The 25,444-nt window shown below is 36.3% G+C and overlaps 1 protein-coding gene across 1 annotated transcript in view; it reads right to left on the bottom strand.

Moving 5' to 3' along the window:
* LOC136031004 (FERM domain-containing protein 5-like) overlaps positions 1-17,683 on the bottom strand; it is a 223,743-nt gene extending 206,060 nt beyond the window's left edge. Inside the window, exons 1-2 of the mRNA XM_065710166.1 lie at positions 17,521-17,683; positions 4,050-4,154 (exon numbers count right to left, since the gene is read on the bottom strand). Coding sequence (XP_065566238.1) covers positions 4,050-4,154; positions 17,521-17,589 — 174 coding nt within the window. The 5' untranslated portion in view covers positions 17,590-17,683. The remainder of the gene's footprint in view (positions 1-4,049; positions 4,155-17,520) is intronic.
* Between the last annotated feature and the right edge of the window lie 7,761 nt (positions 17,684-25,444).

Genomic DNA, 25,444 nt, shown 5'->3' on the forward strand with positions numbered 1-25,444 from the left:
ATATGTAAATATATGTAAAATATATAATACTATATGTAAACACTGGTCAAAGTTTGTAACTTGCAGCCCCTCCCCCAGGGATTGTGGGGGAGTAAGTCATTCTCAAAGACATAGTTATTATGGTTTTCGACTATGCGGAACAAAATGGCTATCTCAAAATTTTAATCCGTTGACTTTTGGAAAAAAATTAGCGTGGGAGGGGGCCTAGGTGCCCTCCAATTTTTTGATCATTTAAAAAGGGCACTAGAACTTTTCATTTCCGTAAGAATGAACCCTCTTGTGACATTCTAGAACCACTTGGTCGATACGATGACCCCTGGGAAAAAAAAACAAAAAACAAACAAATAAACACGCACCCGTGATTTGTCTTCTGGCAAAAAATACGAAATTCCACATTTTTTATAGATAGGAGCTTGAAATTTTTGCTACAGGGTTCTCTGATACGCCAAATGCGATGGTGTGATTTTCGTTAAGATTTTATGACTTTTAGGGGATGTTTCCCCCTATTTTCCAAAATAAGGCAAATTTTCTCAGCCTCGTAACTTTTGATGACAAAGACTAAATTAATTGAAACTTAAATTTTTAGAATCAGCGTGAAAATTCGATTCTTTTGATATATCTCTTAGCATCAAAATTCCGATTTTTAGAGTTTCGTTTACTATTGAGCCGGGTCGCTCCTTACTACAGTTCGTTACCACGAACTGTTTGATCTGATGGAGCGATTTTCATTAAGATTCCTTGTATTTTCCCTTTTTTGCAAAAAATGCAGTTTTTTTTTAGACTCTTAACTTTTAATAGGTAACATTAGACATAACGAATTTTATATTTTGGAATCTGCAAAAAGCCAATAGGTCAATTCTTTCGATGTATCATATTGTTGACAAAATTTAGTTTTTAGAGTTTCGGTCCCTATTGGATAGAGCCGCTTCTTACTGTGGCTCGTTACTATTAACCAATTAATAATTAAATGGTGATTGCCCTGAACTCTCATTGAAGATTTGAGCAAAATCATTGTAGATTATACCCGAAACGAGAAACTTTACTGACGAAAGAGTTTTTCCTGCTTTGGCAGAACTCACCGAAAAGTTGCTCTACTATCATATTCGATCGCAGACTCGGAAAGAATTTTTTCTTGGATAAGTGACTTCTAGACACAAATTAAAGCGGAAACAGTTGAAAAAAAGAGAGCATTGAGGCTCTCCAGGTCATAAAATCACGACTAAGAACAGACGGTACGGTTTGCTGCAAATATGTCCCTACAGAGATTCAGATGAGACTTTACAATTCTGAAAACCAATATGAAGCCCCTTGACCTTTCAAGAAGATAAGTCCGAAAGTAAAATTGAAAAACCTCAGTTATGTGTACTGCGTTTTTCAGTTATATGTACTCAGTTATGTTGGATATGAATTAAAATTTCTATGATGAGCTTAGACACTATGTTTTCAGTCTGTCAACCACTTAGAAAACAACCTCAGTTGTTTCTATTCTAGATTTAGTCAGTGTGTTTGCATTTTTCTTTTCTTTGTATATATCCTGCTTTAGTTCCCTTTGTGAGTTAGAAATAGAATATTGTCTGATTATATTTTATTCAGAGCCTTTATTAAACTAATACAGTATTCGACTTGTCTTTCACAAGATTAAATGTTAATACACAACTGATAAACTAGTTTCAGAAATCTGGGAAAAAGAACAAAACTGTAGCATAGTTCTTCTCAAAAAAAGGCATAATTTGGGCTCGAGAAAGTAAAATTCCCACCTTCCATTTTGGCAAAACTGGCGTAGAACTAAGAACAATCAATATTTACAGAACTAAAAGCACTCATTAAACAATACATATTTTTCACAAGAATCTTTCATATCTTAAAAGCAATATTTTGTGAATGTTACAAACTGATTAAGAATTATGGATACAATTTGCAAGCCTAATGGACGATTAATGGAGATGGATTTGAAAATATAATTCTTGAAGCTTGCTAATGCAGGACCAATCGAAATTTCTTTGTACTTCTCTTACAGATTAGGAATAAATGCTGAGTGAGGAAATTTGGACCCATTTATCCCCCCCCCAAAAAAACAACAAAACCCTAATGTTTACGGATTCTCATTGTCCGCATATCCTTAGCTATTCATAAAACCCAGAACAACGAATAAGCATGATACCTAGCTGAAAATTCTTATTTAATTTTCTTTGAAAATTTGATCGAACAGTGCGCAGTAACGAACTTGAGTAAGGAGCGACCCGGCTCAATAGTAACCAAAACTCTAAAAAATAAAATTTTGATACCAATAGTTACATCAAAAGAATTGCATATTAATACTGATTTAAATATATAAGTTTCATCAAGTTTAGTCTTACCCATGAAATATTAAGAACCTGAGAAAATTTGCCTTATTTTAGAAAATAGGGGGAAACACCCCTTGAAGGTCATACAGTTTTAACGGAAATCACACCATCAGATTCAGCGTATCAGAGAACCCTATTGTAGAAGTTTCAAGCTCCTATCTACAAAAATGTGGAATTTTGCTTTTTTTGCTGGAAGACAGATCACGGATGCGTGTTTATTTGTCTTTTTTTTTCCCAGGGGTGATCGTATCGACTCAGTGGTACTGGAATATCACGAGGGGGCTCATACTAACGGAAATTAAAAGTTTTAGTGCCTTTTTTGAGTGACCAAAAATATTGGAGGGCGCCTAGGCCTCCTCCAACTCTCATTTTTCCCCCAAAGTCACCGGATCAAAATTCTGAGATAGCCATTTTATTCAACATAGTCGAAAGATTTAATAAATATGTCTTTGGGGACAACTTACTCCCCCACAGCCCCCGTGGGAGGGGCTGCAAGTTACAAACTTTGACCAGTGTTTACAAATAGTAATGATTATTGGGAGGTGTAAAGATGTATTCAGTTCAGGGGGATTTTTTGTTGTTTTTTTTTTGGGGGGGGGGAGATTTGAAGGGAATTTAAGTGGGAAGAACTTTCCATGGAGGAATTCGTCATGGGGGAAGAGAATTTCAATGAAGGGTTTTTTAGGATTTTTTAAGGATTTTCTAACATTATTTCAAAAAACAATGAAAAAATAAATATGAAAAGTTTTTTCTACTGAAAGCAAGGAGAATTATTAAAACTTAAAACGAACAGAAACTATTGCGCATATGAGATGTTTACCTCCTTGTAATACCTCGCTCTTTACGCTAAAGTATTTTTAACAATTTCAACTATTTATTCTAAGGCCTTTGTGATTCAGGGGTCATTCTTAAGGAATTGGGACAAAATTTAAGCTTTAGTGTAAAGAGCGAAGCATTGACGAGGGGGTAAACCCCCTCATATAGGTAATAAAAACATATGAATATAGAAGTTCGTTACGTAAGGTAATTCGTAAGTTACGTATATTTTTTACTAATGAAAACGTTCGATAAAAATTAAAAGTTCGAATTGCCGTTTTAAGTAATAAAAAATCGGATGGCACCTCCTCCTCCACTTCTTTTTTCTCAAAATTCCTCCGATTAAAACTGTGAGAAAGCCTTTAAGCCAAAAAAATTAATATGCAAATTTCGTTTTAATTATTTATGAGCGAAGAGCCAAAACAATATTTTTTAACTGAAAGTAAGGAGCGACATTAAAACTTAAAACGAACAGAAATTACTCCGTATATGAGAGGGGATTTTCCTCCTCAACGCCCCGCTCTTTACGCTAAAGTTTTTTACTGTTTTAAAATGTAAAGTTAAGAGAAAGAGTCAAACTTTAGCGTAAAGAGCAGGGCGTTGAGGAGGAAAAATCCCTTTCATATATTTAGTAGCATCGTTTTGAAGGACCACAACCTATTCAAGGGTATAAAGTCTCCAGCCCGTGTCCTTTTCTGTTACCAACCACCTGAAACTCCTGCAACCTTGAGTTCAAATTTTGTATGGTCATTTTGTTGAAAAGCGTTAAAAGGTCTTGTTGACGTAACCTCCACAATCCATGGGAATAATTTATACAGATTAAGGAAGAGTCAATTAGACTTACCCACACTTACCCTCATTACCTCACTTACCCTCAACTACACTTACCCTCTGTCCTCTGGTATCAACGTATCTAATTCCAAAATAATCCTTCTCAATAACTCCCAGTTCTCGGCAAACGTAATCCAATAGGAATTGACCCTTTGAGCGTGGCTAAAATAAAATATTAAAAATGTATATAGTTAAAAAAAAACTAAGAAGTTTGAAGGAAGTTAAAAAGTTATGTATATGAAACTTTGGAGAAGTTACCAAACCACCATAGCCTTAATGAAACCACATTAAAATCTTGATGTAGCTATTTTGTTCAAAATAGCCGAAAGGTTCAACAAATATATCGAAAAATGGCATGACCCTCAGAACCCTCTGAAAAGGGACCAAAAATTATGCGAGCTGCCCATTGGTAACACATAGATTTTGCAATGGAAAAGGGAGGGTTTTTAATCCTGGTTGTCTGGTTAGATCTGGAGACGATTCTCTAGGCGATTAGTCATGTATATGAAACTTTGGAGGAGTTATCGCACCCCCATAGCCTTAAGACACGCTCGTTTTATATTCAAATAAAATATTTTATTTTGAAACAGCCGAAAGGTTCAACAAATATATCTAAAAATGGCATGACCCTCAGAACCCCTTGAAAAAGGACCATAAATTATGTGACCTGCCCATTGGCTACACATAGATTGTTTAATGGAAAAGGGGAGGGGTATTTGATCCTGGGTGTCTGATTAATCTGGAGACGATTCTCAAGGCAAAGACTATCCTTCATTTTGTGGGGAGTGAGGAGGTCCTGAAATGATGCAACAAGCTTTTTGATCCTAGTTACTTGTATTTCAAGTTAGCTCTTACGGACTGTTTGCCGATGGAGATTCTGAGAGTTTCTTAATCTTGGTGTAACGTGGAATCAACACACGCATCTGAGTAATACAAAATCATGATGTTTCAAATTATCTAAAGTATTTTGGGAATGGCCCAATGGATCAAATTGAAACTTCTAGAAGATATTGATGGATAGAAGGGTCATGAATCTATCACTTTGACGTAGTAGGCAGGGGGATGGTTGGAGGTAAATCAAAAGACAGTAAATGTAATGAGGTACAAGAAACATGTCTGTCATACCTTGGTAACAGCTTGGGGGATAGAACGACTTTCGGGCAGTGTTGGAGGAAGGAAGCTAGGAGAGTAGGGCAAGCGTAATTCTAATTTAGCAAGAAAGGGCGAAGAAATTTATTCTCTGATTCTTATATAAATGATTGTTTTGGCTTATATATTCTTATTGAGACTTTTGATTTATGCACCGTTAAGTAACAAGATAGATCAAAAGGCATTATATAGCACCAGGTTTTTTAAATGCTATATATACAATATCTTGGGAATGACTCTGGGTAATAAATTGAAACTTTTAGGGAATACTTGGGGGTAAGTGGACGGTGAATTGTGGATTTGGAGTAAGGGTAGTGCTAAATCACAAGACACTAGTGTTAAATATTCTTCTTTTATTTCACTGATCAGTTTTAAAATTTCCGGCCACGACGTCACTTCGAATATAATTTCAGAACAAAGAATTTCTGTAAACAAAATACATTTATTTTTAATAAATGACTTCACACGCATTTATTTATACAAACAGGTAGTTACAACAACAAATAAATACAAATAAGATTCTTATAATAAATGACCGGTCAATATTCGCCTTTGTCAAAGGTAGTGTACATGCATATCAAGAAGTTTTCATCCTATCAATGTGTACAATATACATACATAATAATCTCTTTTTTTTATTTATTAAAGTCCAAAAAATGAAAAATTTTTAAATAAATTTTGTTTTCAGTAAATTATAAATAAAGAGTAAAGAACGATTTGCTACATTGCTTTTCTTACTAAAAAAAATATAGTTTAAACGTTTCACATTTTTACTTAAACAAAAAATTATCAACATTATATATTTGGCTACATTAAGCAATAAAGATCAGTACATGTATATTAAACCAGAAATCCATGGTTGTTTTTTTTTCAGTAAAGTGCAAACTATGTTCTGGTCTTGACAAGGCATAGGTCAGCACTACTCAAGTTAATTTTTGCTCGTTTTGAGTTTGACTCGGTTATTTATTACAAATTTTACTTATTTTAATTTCATTTATTTATTGATGGCGATTTGTTCTAGCTTTATGCTTGGAATATAACTTGAATGTATATCTGCTCATTTTTTGGTTTAACGGACATCTTTAAGTTACTTTGAAAAACTTGCTTTGTGGAAAAAGTTCTTTAAATTAATCGAACAGATCGCGGTAACGAACTGTAAGTAAAGATCGACCCGGCTCAATAGTAATCGTAACTCTAAGAAATGGAATTTTGATACCAATAGAAAGATAAAAAGAATTTGGTTTTTATGCCGATTTCAAATATATAAGTTTTATAAAGTTTAGTCTCACCCATTAAAATTTGCCTTATTTTCAAAAAAGAGGAAAACCCCCTAAAAGTCATAGAATCTTAATGAACATTAAAAAAAAATAAAAGCAGAAACAAAATCAAGAATAGCAGAAATTTAATAATTCAAACTTAAAACGAGCCGAAATCACTATAAATGAGTAAACCAACCAAAATAAAAACGAGTAATCAGTTGAAACTCAAAGCAAACAGAAATTATAAAAAGCAAGAGAAGGGCTGACGCCCCTTAGTTTTGTAAAGTCAAGAGCATAATTCTATGTTTAACAGGCTGTATCAACAACAGAACAAAATAAGATTAAATCTTAATATGAATAAGTTTTGCAAACAAAAGTAGTGCTACCCGTTCCCTTTACTGTCATAATTAATAGGGGTACACTTAGGTTTCGTTTCTTAGTGAATAAAATATCCTTAAAATCCATTCAAAAAATCTTATTTAAATTCTAAGACATCAAGATAAAAAGCCCGCTTTGGCCCATACAAAGCCCACTTTTGGAAAGAAGCTAACCTACTTTTGACTAGGGTTCAGGGCCCTGCCCCTTCTTTTCATCCTTCCCTATAGAGTTCTAAATGATATAAGAATACGAATAAGTCTAGCAAATAAAAGAAGTGGTACCTGTCCCCTTCACTGCCATACTTAATAGGGGTACCCTTTGGAGAAACCTACCGTTTCTTATGAAATAAAATATCCTTAAAATTCATTCAAAAATTGGCGTCCCACTTTTGGAAAGAAGTTGACCTACTTTCGAATTGGGCTTAGGACCTTCCCCTTCTCTTCATCCTTCCCTACAGAGTTTCAACTAATATCACATAATGAAATTGCATAACTAGAAAATAAGCCAATTCAGCAAGGGCGAGATTTGACAAATTCTTTTGATGCATACTCAGATGAATGGAATTTACCCATATATGTGATTAATTAAAAAAAAAAATCAGTTTTTTTAACTGAAAGTAAGGAGCGACATTAAAACTTAAAACGAAAAGAAATTGCTCCGTATATGAAAGGGGATGTTCCCTCCTTTATTTTCAGTGAGATCTCGGAGATGCTTGAATAGGCTGCCCAAAAGAAAGACATGGGCAGCCTATTCAAGGATCTCCGAGATCTCACTGAAAATAAAACTCCCACCTTGGGTCCTGTCCGGTCCAGGGATGGTGCACTTCTTTCTGACGAAGGTTCTTGTCTTGAGCGGTGGAAGGACCACTTCTGTTCACTCTTCAACAATACTGGTCCGTCTGTGCCTCCTAATGATAGTCCCAGCCAACCTTGCAGTCAAAGACCTGGAATAGATGTTCCTCCAGATGAGCCTTTCAGCCCCTCAGAAATTGGGCATGCAGTAAAAAGACTCAAGAATAATAAAGCTGCTGGTATCTGTGGCTTAAATTCAGAGCTGCTAAAATATGGAGGTCCTGCAATGCTCCTGTTTCTACACACCCTGTTCTCTACAATCTGGCAAACAGAGATAATTCCCGAGGATTGGCGGAAGGGTGTCATCATCCCCTTATGGAAGAGAAAAGGCTCAAGAAGCGACTGCTCCAACTACCGGGGAATAACCCTACTGTCAGTCCCTGGCAAACTGTTTTCAATGGTCCTGCTGGATCGATGCCGGAGCATCATTCGAAAAATCCGGCGACCGGAGCAAGCTGGTTTTATGTCGGATCGTTCAACCATCGAGCAGATTTTCACGATTCGACAAATAGTAGAGAAGACCACAGAGTTCCGACAGAAAGTATTTATTGCCTTCGTTGACTTCCGTGCTGCATTTGACTCAGTCGATCGAAAAGCTCTTTGGTGGATTCTAGAGTTGACTGGCCTACCCGAGAAATATTGCAGACTTCTCAAGGCGCTGCACCATGGGACGGAGAGCTGTGTACAAGTAAATGGTCGGCGCAGCCCGTTCTTTCAAATCACGACAGAGGTGCGCCAAGGATTTGCAGTGGCCCCAGAGCTCTTCATTGTCATCATAGATTACGTTATGACAAAACCACTTCACGTCTCAGCTGTGGGCTCAAATTTGGAGATCATACAATCACAGCTGTTGATTTTGCCGATGACTTGGCCATTTTGGCGGACTCCATGGAGCAGCTGCTGGAAGCACTCCGAATTCTGCGAGAAGAGGCTGCCAAAGTAGGACTGCATATAAACTGGAATAAAACTAAAATTATGGCCATAGACCCGTCTTTTCCTGCTGTTAACTCTCCAGTTAGCCTGGACAGCACCACTAGCATCGAGATTTTTAAAGACTTCACCTACCTGGGCTCTGTAATTTCTTCAAATGGGTCACTTCTCCCCGAGCTGCAGGTGAGATTATCTAAAGCGTCTTCTGTCATGGGTAGACTGAATCGTCACCTCTGGCGAAAACCAAACATCAGTCGCAAAACGAAACTGCGGATCTTCAACGCTCTAGTCGGCTCTGTGATGCTTTACAGAGCTGAGACATGGCAAGCATCAGCTGCAACCCTCAAGAAAATAGACGTATTTCATGCAAAGAGCCTGAGGAGGATTGAGGGCCTACGATGGTCCGACTTCGTCAGCAATGAAAAGCTTCTGCAGCTCACAGAGAAGTCTTGGTTTTCGACTCAAGCAGCCGAGCGAACCTTACGATGGTTCGGGCATCTGCTTCGAATGCCACCACATCTACCTACAAAGACGATCTACAATTTTGACCATATCAAAGTCGGTTTGAAGCGACCTCGCGGCCAACCGAAGAAACGTTGGTCCGACAGCCTGTCCGAGTTCTTGACGATGGCAAACATCAGACAGGGCGAAGAGCAAATACTCGCCATGGACCGAAGTGGGTGGAGGAGGCAGACGTCACTCTCTACGCCGAGCAGTGCCCGGCAGGAGACTTAAGTCAAGTAAGTCAAGTCCTCCTCAAAGTCCCGCTCTTTACTTTAAAATTTGGCTTTCTCTCAACTCTACTTTTTAAACGCTTTTAAATTAATGCATGTTTTGATTTTGGCTCTCCGCACAAGAATAATTAAACCAAATTTGCATTTTAATTTTTATTTTGGCTAAATGGCATTCTCATACTTTTGATCGGACGATTTTGAGAAAAAAAGAGCAGAGGAGGAGGCCTAGTTGCCTTCCAATGTTTTGGTTACTTAAAAAGGCAACTAGAACTTTTAACTTTTATGAGTGTTTTTACTAGTAAAAATATAAGTAACTTACCAATTAACTTATGTGACGAACTTCTATATTCGTATGTTTTTATTACGTATATAAGGGGGTTTGTCCCCCCGCCAATGCCTCGCTCTTTACACTGAAGCTTAAATTTTGTTTCAATTCCTTAAGAATCCCCCCTGAATCACAAAGGCCGTAGAATAAATAGTTGAAATTACTAAAAATACTTTAGCGTAAGGAGCGAGGTATTAAGAGGTGAACCCCTCATGTGCATAACAATTTCTATTCGTTTTAATTTTTAATGCTGATCCTTACTTTCAGTTGAAAAAACTTTTTCATATTTACTTTTTATTGTTTTTTTTTTAAACAATGCTAAATGAAAATTCTCTTCCTCCATGGCAATTCCTCCCTGGAAGGATCCCCGACGTAAACCTTTTCAATTCAATTCACCCCCCCCCCCCCTCAACCAACAAATCCCCCTGAAAACGTCTGAACACTTCCCAATAACCATTACCATATGTAAACACTGGTAAAAGTTTGTAACTTGAAGCCCCTCCCACGGAACTGTGGGGGAGTAAGTCGTCCCCAAAGACATAGTTATTAGGTTTCTCGACTATGTTGAATGAAATGGCCATCTGAGAATTTTGTTTCGGTGACTTTAGTGAAAAATGAGCATGGGAGGGGGCCTAGGTGCCCTCCAATTTATTTTACTTAGAAAAGGCACTAGCTTATAATTTCCGTTAGAATGATTCCTCTTACGACATTCTAGGACCACTGGGTCGACAGAATCACCCCTGAAAAAAACAACAAAAAACAACAAAAAAACATAAAAACAAATAAATACGCATCTGTGATCTGTCTTCTAGCAAAAAATACAAAATTACACATTTTTGTAGATAGGAGCTTGAAACTTCTAAAATAGGGTTCTCTGATACGCTGAATCCGACGGTGTGATTTTCATTAAGATTCTATGACTTTTAGGGGTGTTTTCTCCTATTTTCTATAATAAGGCAAATTTTCTCAGGCTCTTTACTTTTGATGGGTAAGACTAAACTTGATGAAAGTTACATATTTAAAATCAGCAGTAAAATGCGATTCTTTTGATGTACCTATTGGTATCAAAATTCTGTTTTTAGAGTATTGGTTATAATAGAGTTGGGTCGCTCCTTACTACAGTTCGTTGCCACGAACTGTTTGATTAGTTATGGATACCAAAAAGAGAAATCAAATGACTAGGCGGTATTTTTCTCTAAGTTTAGTTGAAGCTAAGCAACATTTTTGGCATACGTTCTGATGGACAGGTTCTATTGCTCTTTCTACATGTAAAGATCGGATCGGGCTTGGGCTCCCAAAATGCATTACCCGAAAACCAACCATTACTATCCAACACGTTTTGTGAAAACTTTACAGCCCCTTCTGTGAGGTGCCCTGATTATCTACCTTCCCTCTTTCCCATAAATGTAGGATTGACTCTAGACGCCAGAAAGCCAAAATAGAAAACTAGCTCTGACTTCTTACCAAGTTCTTTTGCATCTTGTGAGAAGTTTTAGCCTTATCACAAAAGAAAATTGAGGGACCCATTCCAGTGTGAAAGTTGATTTAGGCACTGACTAAAAACAGCTGAAATTTGTATGTTTGTGTATCAGCCATTTTGTTAATCGTACTTTCCATTAAGTTTACTTAAGATCCAATGTCCTTTACTGGTAAATATGTTGATGATGGAATTTTTGGGACTCCCTTCCTCTGTCCACCAGAAAGATCACTATAAACTTGGACTCTACAAAGACAAAATGAAGACACTAGGTCTTTTTCTCCTCTGAATTTGGTTATGGTTACTCCTAACAAGAAACTATGATCCCCATCCTTCTCTCCTGTGTTGCTTGAATATCCCCCTGACTGCAAAAGGCAGAATGGTGCATCAAATATTGCAACATCCTAAGACTGGCTGAGATCCCAGAGCTCATCCAAGTCATTGTTCTATCGATGAAGATTTAGGAGCTACTTTCCCCTCCCCAATTAATTTGAGATAGCTCCTGTTCCCCAAAATATATGATAAAGCTCCGTTTCTCACTGAGATTTGCCAGGGTGTAGCAAACCATCCTGGTAAATTTACAAATGACAAGTACTTAAGTACGCACTTCCTCAGGCGGGTTTGACTGGGCACTGGCGCCTGAAAAGTAAAACTAGGACGCCCTCTCTTGCTACCAACCAACTTTGTCTGGACCGAACAGCCAGCCCTGATAGATGTTTCGATGACAAGGATTTAGTGATATCCTCTTCCAAAGCAGGTCACAGTCAGGAAGGACTCCCCAAAAAATACAGCAAGGAACCTTACTCTTACTTTCAGTCAGGATCAGTTGAAAGCTGATATCTCTTATAAATGATGACCTGATAACAATAACTGGCCATTCACACAGGGCTTAGTCCATCCTAGTCGCGAATACAATTACGACTTGGCAAAAGCTTTCCGTTCACACAGGTCTAAAAGTCTCAGTCCCAGGTGAAACTATTGTTCAATAAAAGTCTCAGTCCCAGGTGAAACTATTGTTCAATTTGTATCAAATCACCACCAACGAAGACTAGATTTTAACCAATTACATCGAAAATTAGTGGCAAGAAATATTAGAGGAATCTATCAACAAGTGAAATGAAATAATTTTTACACTATTCTGAAAAAGAGTTATGCTAGCTTTGCTTTTCACTGAGACTGCTTTGCTGATCAAGCATCCCAAGTGGTATCTGAAAATGCAGCTAATAAATGCCTGGATGTTACTTTTGATAAAGTGACCTCCCAATCACCTCCCATGCATTTGCTTTAATTGAACTCTTAAAAACTTCTTAATTCTTACGAAACAAAATAGCATCCCAAGCGCGTGTTACAAGAAAAAAGGGCAGTAGATTTATCGCTTTTTGAATCATTAAAATTCGATTTGTTTTAGAAAATGTATCTAGCTTACTTTACCCAAGTGCGTGTCATAAGACGAGTTTCATTCAACCCAAATAAAAAATTATTCACGTAATTGTAATTGTCTGAATGTTAAGGAATACAAAAGATCTTTATGGTATATGAAAATGAGGTTTAGGGTGTATTCTTCAGAGCCTCAGGCTGTATACTCCGGAGTATTGCCCCTATCACTACTTTCCTCCTCTCCCATGTTACTCGAACAGCTCCCTGACTTCAAAAGGCAGAATTGTGTATTAAATGTTGCATCTTCCTAAGACTGGTTGAGATCCCAGAGCCATGCCAAGTCGTTGTTCTGCAGATAAAAATTTTGGGCCTATTTTTCCTTCCCCAATAGAGTTGAGCTTGCTACTGGTCCCCAAAATATATAATCAAGTTCTGTTTTCTTAGTGAGATTCATCAGGGGGTAGCAAACCATTCTGGTAAATTTATAAATTACAAGAACTTAAGTGCGCACTTCTCCAGGTGGGTTTGACCGGGCCCTAGCACCTGAAAACTAGGGCGCCCTCTCTTACTACCAACCAACTTTGTCTGGACTGAACAACCAACCCTAATAGAAATAATGATGACAAAGATTTAGTGATTTCCTCCTCCTAAGCAGACCACAGTCAGGAAGGACTCCCCAAAAGATACAGCAAGGAGCCTTAATTTACTTTCGGTCAGGTTCAGTTGGATGCTCATACTTCTTATGCATGATGTTTTGATCTGAAAACTTACTCGTACTTACGACGAAGTTTTGTCAATATCTCAACAATTACTGCTGGATGTCCTAGTGACAAAATTTTATTGGACTGTTTCCTTTTCTTGTCCCAAAAAATATCACATCCAGATTTGACCCCAAATGGCACATCTACGACTCTTACTCACTTCCGACAAAGTTTTGTTGAGATCAAGACATCTTTTCTGAGAGGTGATCCATTGCCTCGATTATAAGGACTCCCTTACCTCTTCACCCAGAAATGATGGGTTATTTCAGCACATCAAAAATGCCCAGCTAAAACTCTCACTTAGAATTACCCACAGTTGAGTTCACAACCAATAGCACCTTTTGCTAAATGTCTCTACAACAAGAATTTAAAACCCTCCTCCCCCTTCAATATTCTATTCTAGTAACAGAAAGATCAATATTCAGAAGCCTTTTTTGGTAAATATTCTGACAGTCGATAATATAGGACCCTTTTTACAGAGGCTGGATAAACCTGGAACTCCCCTAAAACCAGGGTTCTTATTCTTACTCCTCACCAAGTTTGGTTGAGGATCGACAACATCTTCTGTTAGATCTACTTATTAGTAGAGTTGGCTCAGGTTCAGTCGGATACTGACCCCCCCCCCTTCCCTAATTCATAGATATAGATCAGGAAGGACTCCCCGAAAGATACAGCTAGGAGCCTTAATTTACTTTCGGTCAGGTTCAGTTGGATGCTAATACTTCTTATGCATGATGTTTTGATCTGAAAACTTACTCGTACTTACGACGAAGTTTTGTCAATATCTCAACAATTACTGCTGGATGTCCTAGTGACAAAATTTTATTGGACTGTTTCCTTTTCTTGTCCCAAAAAATATCACATCCAGATTTGACCCCAAATGGCACATCTACGACTCTTACTCACTTCCGACAAAGTTTTGTTGAGATCAAGACATCTTTTCTGAGAGGTGATCCATTGCCTAGATTATAAGGACTCCCTTACCTCTTCACCCAGAAATGATGGGTTATTTCAGCCCATCAAAAATGCCCAGCTAAAACTCTCACTTAGAATTACCCACAGTTGAGTTCACAACCAATAGCACCTTTTGCTAAATGTCTCTACAACAAGAATTTAAAACCCTTCTCCCCCTTCAATATTTTATTCTAGTAACAGAAAGATCAATATTCAGAAGCCTTTTTTGGTAAATATTCTGAGATAATATAGGACCCTTTTTACAGAGGCTGGATAAACCTGGAACTCCCCTAAAACCAGGGTTCTTATTCTTACTCCTCACCAAGTTTGGTTGAGGATCGACAACATCTTCTGTTAGATCTACTTATTAGTAGAGTTGGCTCAGGTTCAGTCGGATACTGACCCCCCCCCCCCTTCCCTAATTCATAGATAAGAAAATAATTCTTACTTTTCATCTAGTTTCGTCAAAATTTTAATATAGTCAATGATGCAGTTGTAGTTCTTTACCTCTGATAATTATATTCTGTTTTCAGTGCTTAATTAAAGTAAATAATTCCTATAAAAATTTACATTATGTTAACAAAGTTTTTACTGTAGTATTATATTTGAATTGTCAAGATATTATTAATTTACGCTCTGTCTTCAGTGCTTAATTAAAATACATAATTCTTAATATTTAAATTATTAAAATATTATCATATACAAATCACCATATATGCTGATGACCTGAAACTTGAAAATCAAAATACAACAGACTAATTACGCGAAATACGTAAAATAGAAAAGCAAAATACGTAAGTAAAAAAAAATCAGAAAAAAAATAGTGCTTTCACTCGTTTTGCCAATAATTGAATCAGTTGCGTAAGTGTTTGTTTTTGTTTTGTTTTTTTTTCAAGACAATGTACAGGTCATAAATTGTATATCGCAAATAATCTTTATTATCTTTATTGTTTAAGATCAAATTACCTTATTTAAGCAGTAAAGACGGACGCTGACCGAGGGATAGGTGAAGTCCGAAATATCTGTCATGTTTCTCTTTTGTATTGGCCTAATCACGTTGGTGGTAAGTATACCTAAAGGGTGCTTATATGATATACCGTCGACCACTCAGGTTGTTCATTCATTTACGCATTGTAGAACCGTTCTTTTTTTCGTTAGTTTCTTTCAGCTTAGCGTGAGACAAGACAAAGAGAAGTGTCAGAATAGATGGAAAATACGTAATGTGGGCTATATACTTGCATAATAGGAGGGGGTGGGGTAAAAAATTTAGACAGTGTGAAGTTAGAAAATACTTCTTACTACATAATATGCGGAATAACGGTGCCTAACACATCAGGCATGCAGACCCCCAGGATTTTACCCCCCACTCCCTAATTTGCAAATATATAGCCCAAAATTGTTTCTAAAGTGTTATATTTTATCAAAATCAGGTATATTTAGTTAGGATTGAGCGTCAGAGACACTTATTAGAAGAATATTAAGTCGGGTTTATATCATACAAGTACCACCGAATGTTTAATCAATTTGAAAGCTGAATACTTTTCGATTCGCCATTCGACATTCTCTTCAAAAATTATACTTGAAATGATTGTATGAAAGATACGCCTCCACCCACAATGCCTGAGCATAGCCCTGGGTGATGAAAAAAAAATGATTTTCTTGTGTTTTTTTTTTTGCAAACTTGCATGATTTGACATTAAAAATCAACCATTGATGAGAATTGAGTACGAAGGGAGGGAGACTGAGGCGTAAATGTGACGATAGAGACTGCTATTTCTGGAATGAGTGTTGAATTATGCAGGCAAATTTTTCGAACTTTCGATAAACTTACCCCGATTGCTTCATTTGATAAAATTGTTTACCATTTCCAGCTAATTCGGTCTAAATCCCTAATCAGGGGCTCCCCGTTCCCCCCTGAGATTGCGATAAGTCTGGTAGCCCAAAACCCCAAAAAAGAAGAAAAAGTCACTTGAATGTTTGCTTTCGCTTCCAGTCAAGTCTACCTGAGATACAAACAAAAAGATTCATGAAAACATCCCTCCCTTCTCCTACCAGTGACTCTAATCCCTCATCTGTTCTTGTTTCAGCTTACTTTGGAGCCCCAGCTTTTTATTCATTAGAAATTCATTAGAAATATCAAAGAACTCAGTCAAAATCGAAAATTTGATCTTAATTGAATTTACGATTTTCAGGACAGCATTCATCGCAGGTCTCAAAGAGATCTGACGAGATTGGGGCTGACATTCTGGAGTAGGCTGACATTACATGATCCATAAGAAGTTCAATTCAGGATTTCACTTTAGAAACAAACTAATTCTATTTCTTACCCAAAAGATTCTTAGGTATTTGGTTCTTCAGAAAAAAAATTTCTTTTTTATTTCCCGATTCCCATCCTGGGAAGAATCGCTGAATTTTCAAATTACCATCTCAAACTATAACCAAGCTACACATCGCTGATAATGGTATCAAGGCAAAGAAAAAAAAAGCATTAACAGCAACGGTATAGGCTTCAGTCATCGTCTTCTTTCGTAATTTCTCAATTCCGTTGCCTTACCAAATTATCTGTACATTACATCTTTCTGGAAACTATTAAACAAATTCAGAGAAGTCGAAACTTCGTTCAGTCTTATTTTATTCCATGAAATATCTTTTGCTTTCCCCACACGAACCTTGTAATTTTTGTCAAGGAAATTTAATATTAATGACCCCATTACTGCCTTGGAAGAGCAATTTTCTATGTAGAATTTCCGATCTTTGGACTAAATAATTAATAAAAAATATGAGAAATTAGATTAATTAATTAAATTAAATAAATTCAATTATCAATTAATATAAATTTAGATACTTGTATGACATATCCACTACCACTCAAGAAGTGAAGTTAGGTTAATCCTAATAAAATATGCCTAAGTATGACCCAAATAAGATATATTTGCACAATAGGGGGAGGTGGTACGGTAAAGTGCAGCGGGTCTGCATGCAAAATGTGTTAGCGACGATTATTTCTGACTTCATTCTAATATATAGCCCAAACTATATATTTCCAATCTATTCTATCACTTCGTTTTGTCTTTTCTTACACTAAGGTGAAAGAAAATAGCAAAAAAAACTGGTTTACACTGCGTCAATGCATGAACAACTTGAGCGGTAGTGGGTATATCATACAAGCATCAAAATTTATTATAAATAATAAAAACTCCACTGCCCAATTATTAGGGTAGCTTCTGAATGGACTGTAAGAACAAGCAAAATAGCAGGCAAGAATCTGTTTAAATGCAAGGCATTTTTTTCCACCTTCAGGATATTTTTTGGCAGATAGAACTAAAAGCTGACCTGATAATCAACAATTATAATCTCTTCCTCATCATCCAATAATCTAATATTACACTTGGAACTCGACATTTCCACTAAAAAGCCACATATTTGTATATCAACTCAGATTATCCCAAAATTTCCCCGTGATCTAGTGATGATATTTTAAAACATTTCAGGACACTTCAAGCTTCAAACTAGGGAAATATTCTTCGATCGTCCTTTTCCCTGTTACTGGAACCTGCGCAAAATCATTTGCTAAATCAGAAGGCGGTAAAATTGGTCTTTTAAGTTAGGATTCCAGAGAAATAACTCGAAAGATATGAAAGAAATATCGAAACATATCCTCCAGAAGATATTTACAATGTGTTTTAATACTTATTCAAAAAAAAACTTCTAGTTTAGCTACATTTTGATGCTGTATTTTGATGTGTTCATATTTTGTAGGATTAAGCTACATTTTGAAATTTAGTTTCAAGTAGGGTAATTATTATCATTAACATCAAGGACAAAACAAAATCGAGCTTTCGAGTCATTAAATTAAGGTTTTTCAAAGAAAAATAAAGAACACGATTATACCAAAAATGAGCAGAAATAAAACAGAAAAATCTAATGATCGTAAAACTTCCACAAATCACTATCAAGGAATAAATAAGGCCCACTCTCTAGGGCTACAATGAGAGAAAGGCTGAGATGGGTAGGCCATGTTCTGCGGATGAAGGATGACATATTGTCAAAGATTGTACTTTTCGGCTTACCGTCTAGGGCTAAACAGAAAGCAGGTCGTCCGTGGTTGGGATGAGAGGATGCCATGAAGAAAGATCTTAAGGAAAATTACAGCTTCCTAGGGGAGTGTAAAGAGGTAGGCTTTGAATAGATTGGGATAGAGTAGGAGCGCACGTAGCTGTGTTGGCCTCAGGCGGCTTGGTGCTGCGGAGTTGGTATTAGCAGTAGTAGCAATAAAATTAACAGACATTAAATAAATGACCATGTCAAACTCAAAACAAGAAAAAATAAACAAAAGTGGGATTGACAAACCCAAAGTCTCCTTAAGACCAGAAGGTAATTTGTACTTAAAAAAATACACTTCTTAATTTACATAAATTGGAAATTATAAAGACTCTTAGGAATAAATATCAGCTTATGTATATTAAACTGAAAATGTACATTCATTTTGTTTCAACAGTGTGCAAATTATGTTCTGGTCTTGAGATGGCATGGGGGTTGTTAGCCCTACCTATGTTAATTTCTGCCCGTTTTGAGGTTGACTCGTTTGTTTGATGTAGTTTCTGTTTGTTTTGGGACTTATTTATTTACTGATAGTGATCTGTGGTAGTTCTACCATTTGTAGACTATTGTGCTCATTTTTAGTCCAAATTACTTTTCTTTTGAAAACCTGTTTTCTGAAAATAAAATTAAATTGATTTCCATTCATTTTTTATTGACATAATCTTTTTCATGGAAAAGGGAAATAATATTTATATCTTTTCGGTTGCTATTTCTATGTCACCCTCCAATCACTTTTGACTGTTAGAAAGGGCGCTAAAACTTTTAATTTCCAAACAAATTAGCTCTTTTAAAAGTGTCGGTGATATTACTAGCTAATATAGCGCAGCACAGCCTATGATATGTCTTATATACCTTTTTGCAAACCTGCATGTATATAGTCTTTTTGTTAAATTGAAACTCCTTAAATGTTCCCTGAAAGTTTCACATTAGTGTCATTAGTTACAGTAATCACAAAGGTAGTATTAAAGAAATACATGTAGTGTCTTCTAGCAGGTTCAAAATCCACCACAACTTACCCTTAAAGGTAGGTAGGTAGGTTTTATTTTTATCCACAAAAAAAATGACAACACTATTAAACTATTGAAGCAAAAAGAAAGTCCTAAGGACTTGTGCTGCAAAAGGTCTGATTTAACAGTTCCACTCTTGAGATATTGCTCTGTCCCCTTTTCTGGCATTCTGCATGCTCATATTTTGTTTTCATTTAGTTTAACATCCGCCTAAATGTTCCTTGAAAGCTTCAAATCAATTGATTAAGCTTAAAAGAAAGCTTAACTAGACCTACGTTGCCTGAGCAACGTGAAGTGTTGCGGCAACCTTTGTCCGGCTTCGCCGAATAAAGTGTTGCGAGAGAAACACTTTGGTTTTGTTTCTTTGCTATCGGTTAAATGCTGAAGTTGTCAGCCTATTGAAGCTTTTAAAACGTTATGTTCAAAGAAGAACGCGATCAGTAATCACATGATGAAAGGCTATTCCTCAGCGTTGAAAAACAACAATAACAAAAGAATATCGAAAGAAGGAACTAAATTGACTTTGCAGCCGTTTGAACTTTATCCTTTTCAATCGTAGACATCGTGACGGATCAAGACTTGGAACAATATCTTGCTCATATTCTTGCTCATATTCTATAAAACTGAGGACTAAAGGTGTTTCATTACTTAGGTACTTCTCAATTATCAATCTAAGAGTGAAATTTTGGTTGACACATCCTCTACCCTAACTAAAACCGCACTATTATTCTCTTAAAACTTTGTCTACTGCATCTATATGTATAAACAATATCGTCATGCTAAACAATTTACTATTTACAGAGACCAGGCTAATGCCTCTATAATTACCACACTTACTCTTATCACATTTTTTATGCAGAGGCCTAGTTAGGGTTTTCCTAAAATCGCTAAGCACTTCTCCTTTTTCAAAAATCTTATTCATAATCTTCAGTAACTTATAGCCTCATATCTACCACATTTAAGAAACTCATTTACCACACTATCACCATCTGGAACCTTATTATTTTTCAATCCTTTTAGTACTTCCAATTTCATCCAAGGTGTCATAAACTTTTTCATTTTCCTCTATAGCCTATCTTTTCCTGTAACTAACTCTATTACGGTTTAGCACATTCTCAAAATGTTCTGCCTGTCTCTCTTTAGCTCTCTTCTTATCGCTAAATGTGGCCCAGTTCCTATCTTTAACTAGGACAAGTTCAAGTTGACCTCTCTTTCTTACCTTATGAACATGTAAGTAAGATATTTTACTGTTATGTACTATAGCTGGTTCTTCAGCAGTTTTATCCATTGCCTCCGCTACACCCTCCTTGATTCATATTTTAATGCTTTTTCACTTTCTTTGCATTCCTCTTATTTTCATGTGTTCTATCGCTTAGACAATTCTTGTACAACCCCCTTCTCTTCTCTATTAAACATACAGAATTTTCACCAATATTCCTTGCTTCATTCCAAACTTTCTTACCTAAGACACCATCCTAACTTCAAAATCATTCCGTCCATCTTCTACATTGTCAAATTTTAAATTATTCTGTTTAATATTCAACTGTTCCCGTAACGTTTCTCTCAAATTTTCATCTTGGAGTCTACCAACGTCATAGCTTCCTGGAGGATATTTACCCTACCGAAATTTCAGCTTTATGGATGTCGATTTGTTCCTGTAACTGTAAGTAAAACTCATCTGAGTCATTGCTATTTCCTTCAGTAGGTCCTACAACGGCACACACTATTATGACTATTACCCTATACTTTTTAAGTAATAAAATGACCGGTTAAAGTTCTATTATTACCATATTCCCAACCTAACAAGACTTGGCAGCTTCCTTATACATTATGAGACGTTTTTTCTTAAACTTGTTTTTACGATCCGTGGATACTATGGACTCAGGCTCATTCTTTATTAGTTTTCCCCTTTGGGGACAGCCATGATTCGAAGACTGTTTTTCTAAACTTAATTCGGCGTTTAAAATCAAAAGTTTCTTATTACAAACTTTGTCAAATGCTTGGAGTTTTCTGTATTTGTTAATTTTTTTTCATGATTTAACTTAGTTTTATTTTATAATGTGTACCAAGCCTAAAAACGCTGATGGCTCCCATTCTTTCGGTTTTTCTTATAGGCTCTTTTTGTTGGACTAACTATGGTAAACGTTAGGATTGTCATAGTTTCTGCCGCTTTTTTTTACCTAGCCAAGATTCCGTTTTCAGTGCTATTACTCTTTACCCAAAACGTAAAGCTTCCACAATTTCATAGATATGTGTCATGGTAACAAACGATTATTGAATTTTCTTGTTATATTCTTGAAGATGATTTTGCACTTATCGTTAGAGTTTCGAAATGTGGAGCAGCCCTCCTACAAACAAAAACCATTGAAAGAATTGTGCAGACGCACATGTGAAGCATATTTCAGAATATGAGGAAAACGTAAAATCCAAATAGTGTTATTTAGCTGTCAAAACAAAAATTACAATAAATGCGAAAAAAAATTCCTTGATTTGTCTTTAAATGGCAGGAAGGCTTAGAAATTCTTTTTTAAACATCTAATATTGTCGAACGTTCAGTAAGTTTTGTGGTAAAAACGTGCATTTTGACGTGCATGCATTCTTGGGATAAGAAACAGCTTTACAATAATGCTGAAATTAATAGCACTTAGCTTACTACTAGTCAACATATCTACAACCCTTGGTTGCCTACGAGTTGGACCTGACAAGAAGGTGGATATAGAGATAGATCAGGATCTCCTAGCTGGAGATCGTAAACTCGTGTTTCACTTAGGAGGAATAACAGATCCTGGAACTTTCAGCGAGGCACAAATAGTGATGGGCAACAATTTCCCGAAACCAAGGTCTTTTGTTGAAGCCAAATTTCGTCAAAGACGGCCTGAAAAAGGCTCTGATGCCTCCCAAAACCTTTACTCTCACATTGAGTCAGCCATGCAAAGTAATATATCTGTCAACAAATTTGGGCGGAAGGCCGAAAAGTCTTTTACAATACTGACAACGAGTATGTATAACAGTCTTAGGCCAGGCATGTACAAGGAGTACATGGAACGAGTCGAATTTCACTTTAAGGATCAAGACGTTCATTTTTTCATTGAAAGGATGGCAGAAAAAGGGGAAAGCGCCTTTTTTATGGCAGAAGCTTCACAGGATCCAAGGAAAGTACAACTGTCGACGCTAAATGAAGAAAACCATGCAGCAACTGATATTTTATTTAATTGTCTGGCATGTCGTCATATTCGATTGGCGATGATTCGATCAGCACATACAATAGTTCGACCTAACTACCCTTTACTTAAGGCTGAGGAACCAAAAACAAAATTTGAAATTTTATTTGCTGCATCTCCAGATGAAAATGGCCTCGTCGTTTCTGCTAAACTCGATGAATTTTCTGAAAGTAATATAGACATTATCTTGAAGCCTAACAATCCATTAACTGTTAAAACAAGGGGATATACCTCTTCAGATCCGTATAACACGTATGTAGAACCACAAAATGGTGAAAACCCGTCTGATATAACTGGAAATTCGGCAATACCCTTTCAGTATTTGCTTTATTGCGTAAGTTATGATGGACACAATTTGCAAGTAACAATAAATCAACTACCGAATACAGCGTTTTCAGTTTTAACTGATGAACAGAGATTGAACATGAAGGAAAATGGTACTGAAGGAAAATTTAAAGTGGAACTGAAAGAAAACTTCAAATATGGATTTTCCTATTTTGAAATTGCTTTACCTGCTCAGGCAAATCCTAAAGCCTCTCTGATTGTAGCTGTCACAGACGACGACGAAAACTGGCCTTGCAATCCTGGTCTTTCAAATAATAATGATGATCCACGGCTCCCATCTGTTATTAGTGGCAACGAGCTGGGAAATATAAGTTATACTGAACCGGAAATTACAGAACAAGGAACAGATGAAATTTTAGAAAACATCAGTAAACACCTGACTAGTAGTGCTTCTAGAGCAAATCGACATTCAGAATTACTAATTTTTTGTATTTGTGCTCTTTTTTTAGTGGCTGGCTATGGATTTTTGTTATTAAAGTAATAGTTTCTAATAAATTAAGCTTCTTCAACATTTGAGAATTTGTCAACTTCAGAGTCCCCTTTTTAAAAAAAGGAAAACAAAAGTTATTCATTTTAATGTCAGATTAATTGAATTTTCATGAACGGTATCAAAGAAACAGGAAAGCTTGACAGCCTCTTTATTTCCATTTGTTGTAAGAAGACTCGCTAGTTTTCTTTTTGAAAGATCTCAGTGTGTCCAACTCCCTGATCATGGGCAATCTGAATTTGTAAATATATTTTGTGGTTCACCACAAGGGACTAAATTAGGCCCGCTTGCTTTTCTTATTGTTTTTAACCGTATTTTAACAACAATTGGTGAGCATTTTAAATTTGCTGATTATTTGACTGTTTTATCACTGCGACTAAGCCCTCCGACTACTGAACAGTCTGACTTTCTCGAAATCTATCATGATCTAAAAGCTGAATTAGGAAAGGTAAAACTGACGGTCAGTGAAACTAAGAGCTCTCATATGAAGTTTTCCTTCCTAAAGGGTAACAAGTACTTTTCTCATAATTCCTTACTGCCGACAAAGAAAGCTTTTAAAATACTTGGGATACTTTTGGGCGATGATTTAAGATGGAATTCGCACGTTGACTATCTGACAAAAAAAGGCGCCTCGCTTTTGCATTCATTTTCCAACCTAAAAAGACTTGGTATGCCAACTGAGGTTTTAAAGCCTGTATAGTGCAGCTATGTTGGACCTTCTCTTGAGTATGCATGTCCTGCTTGGCATCTGGAATTGAAAAAAGATCAAACTGATAGACTTAAGACGATACAAGAAAGAGCTGTAAAAATTATACTTGGACAAAACTACTCAAAATACGATGATGCACTGAAACAGCTCAATTTGGACTCACTTGATAGTCGTAGACATGGCTTAACATATAGATTTGGAATCAATTGTTTGAACTCCCTATTCATTATCGTCTACTACCCAGCCTTGAGAACCCAACGGAAGGACCAGTTACTAGACTCCGACAAATAAAAAAGAATTGTCCACAGGTACTGACTTGCTCAGCCCGTAGTACTAAGAGATATCGTAAATCATTTGTTCCATATTTTACCCGTCATTTTCATAATATTGACATGACTAATATTTAATGTTTGATTAGTCTTGTGGTGGCGCAGTGGATTTGACCTTAGCTTGGTAATACGGGACCCAGAGATCGAATCACGCTGCAGGAATGCATTGCAGAGCCGACGCAGGGACCTTAGTAGTCAAGAAGCGTCGTTAATTCTTAAATAAATAAAAAATTAATGTTTGATTAATACGTGTTTGAATAATATAATGTTTGATTAAATTTTCCTGTGAGTGTTTTTGAAGGTACCAATTGTTATTGTCATGACACACTAATGCTAGCTCCGGCTATTGTAGTGAATAAATATATTCTATTCTATCTACTTTAAAGGTGTGCCCAGCCCAAACTACCGTCAAACTTGTCGAAAAAACTTATGGGGCTCCACAGGAACCCCAGCGATTCATCCCATGTGTAATTTAGTGAACTGGACAAGATTAAACTCCCACTCATAGTTTTTATGACTGGAGAAGACTTCTAAATTGGTAAAAATACAAGCTTACATAATTTTCCCTTTTTCATATTTAATCCGGTGGAAAATAAAATAAACTGTATTCTAAAATTAGTGCACAAACTAGTGCTGATAATGACATACTCAATCAGGTTTCCGTCATTCAAATTGCCTACTGCTATAGTGAGAATGTGGTTTTATTCAATAGAGGATACGGATTATTTATCAATCAAGGCTTCTTTTTTAGGCTACTTTTTCCGTATGGTTCTTTTTATCGTCTATTTAGGGTTAATTTAGGCTACTTTTTCCGTATGGTTCTTTTTATCGTCTATTTAGGGTTATTTTAGGCTACTTTTTATGTGTAATTTTTGTATGGCCTAGGTGGTAGAGTTTGTTCTACTTAAATATAAACTAATTATTTCTCTGGAGTGAAATTTAGAAGTTTGTTCTAGGCACGTAATAAAATTGTAAGTTTGTCACAAAACAACTTTTAGTACTGGAAAAGTCGTTTCACCATAAATACTTGTAGAAAAAAATCATTAGCTTTCTCTAAA

Source organism: Artemia franciscana, chromosome 9 (assembly GCF_032884065.1).
Source record: "Artemia franciscana chromosome 9, ASM3288406v1, whole genome shotgun sequence".
In the NCBI taxonomy this organism is placed as follows: domain Eukaryota; kingdom Metazoa; phylum Arthropoda; class Branchiopoda; order Anostraca; family Artemiidae; genus Artemia; species Artemia franciscana.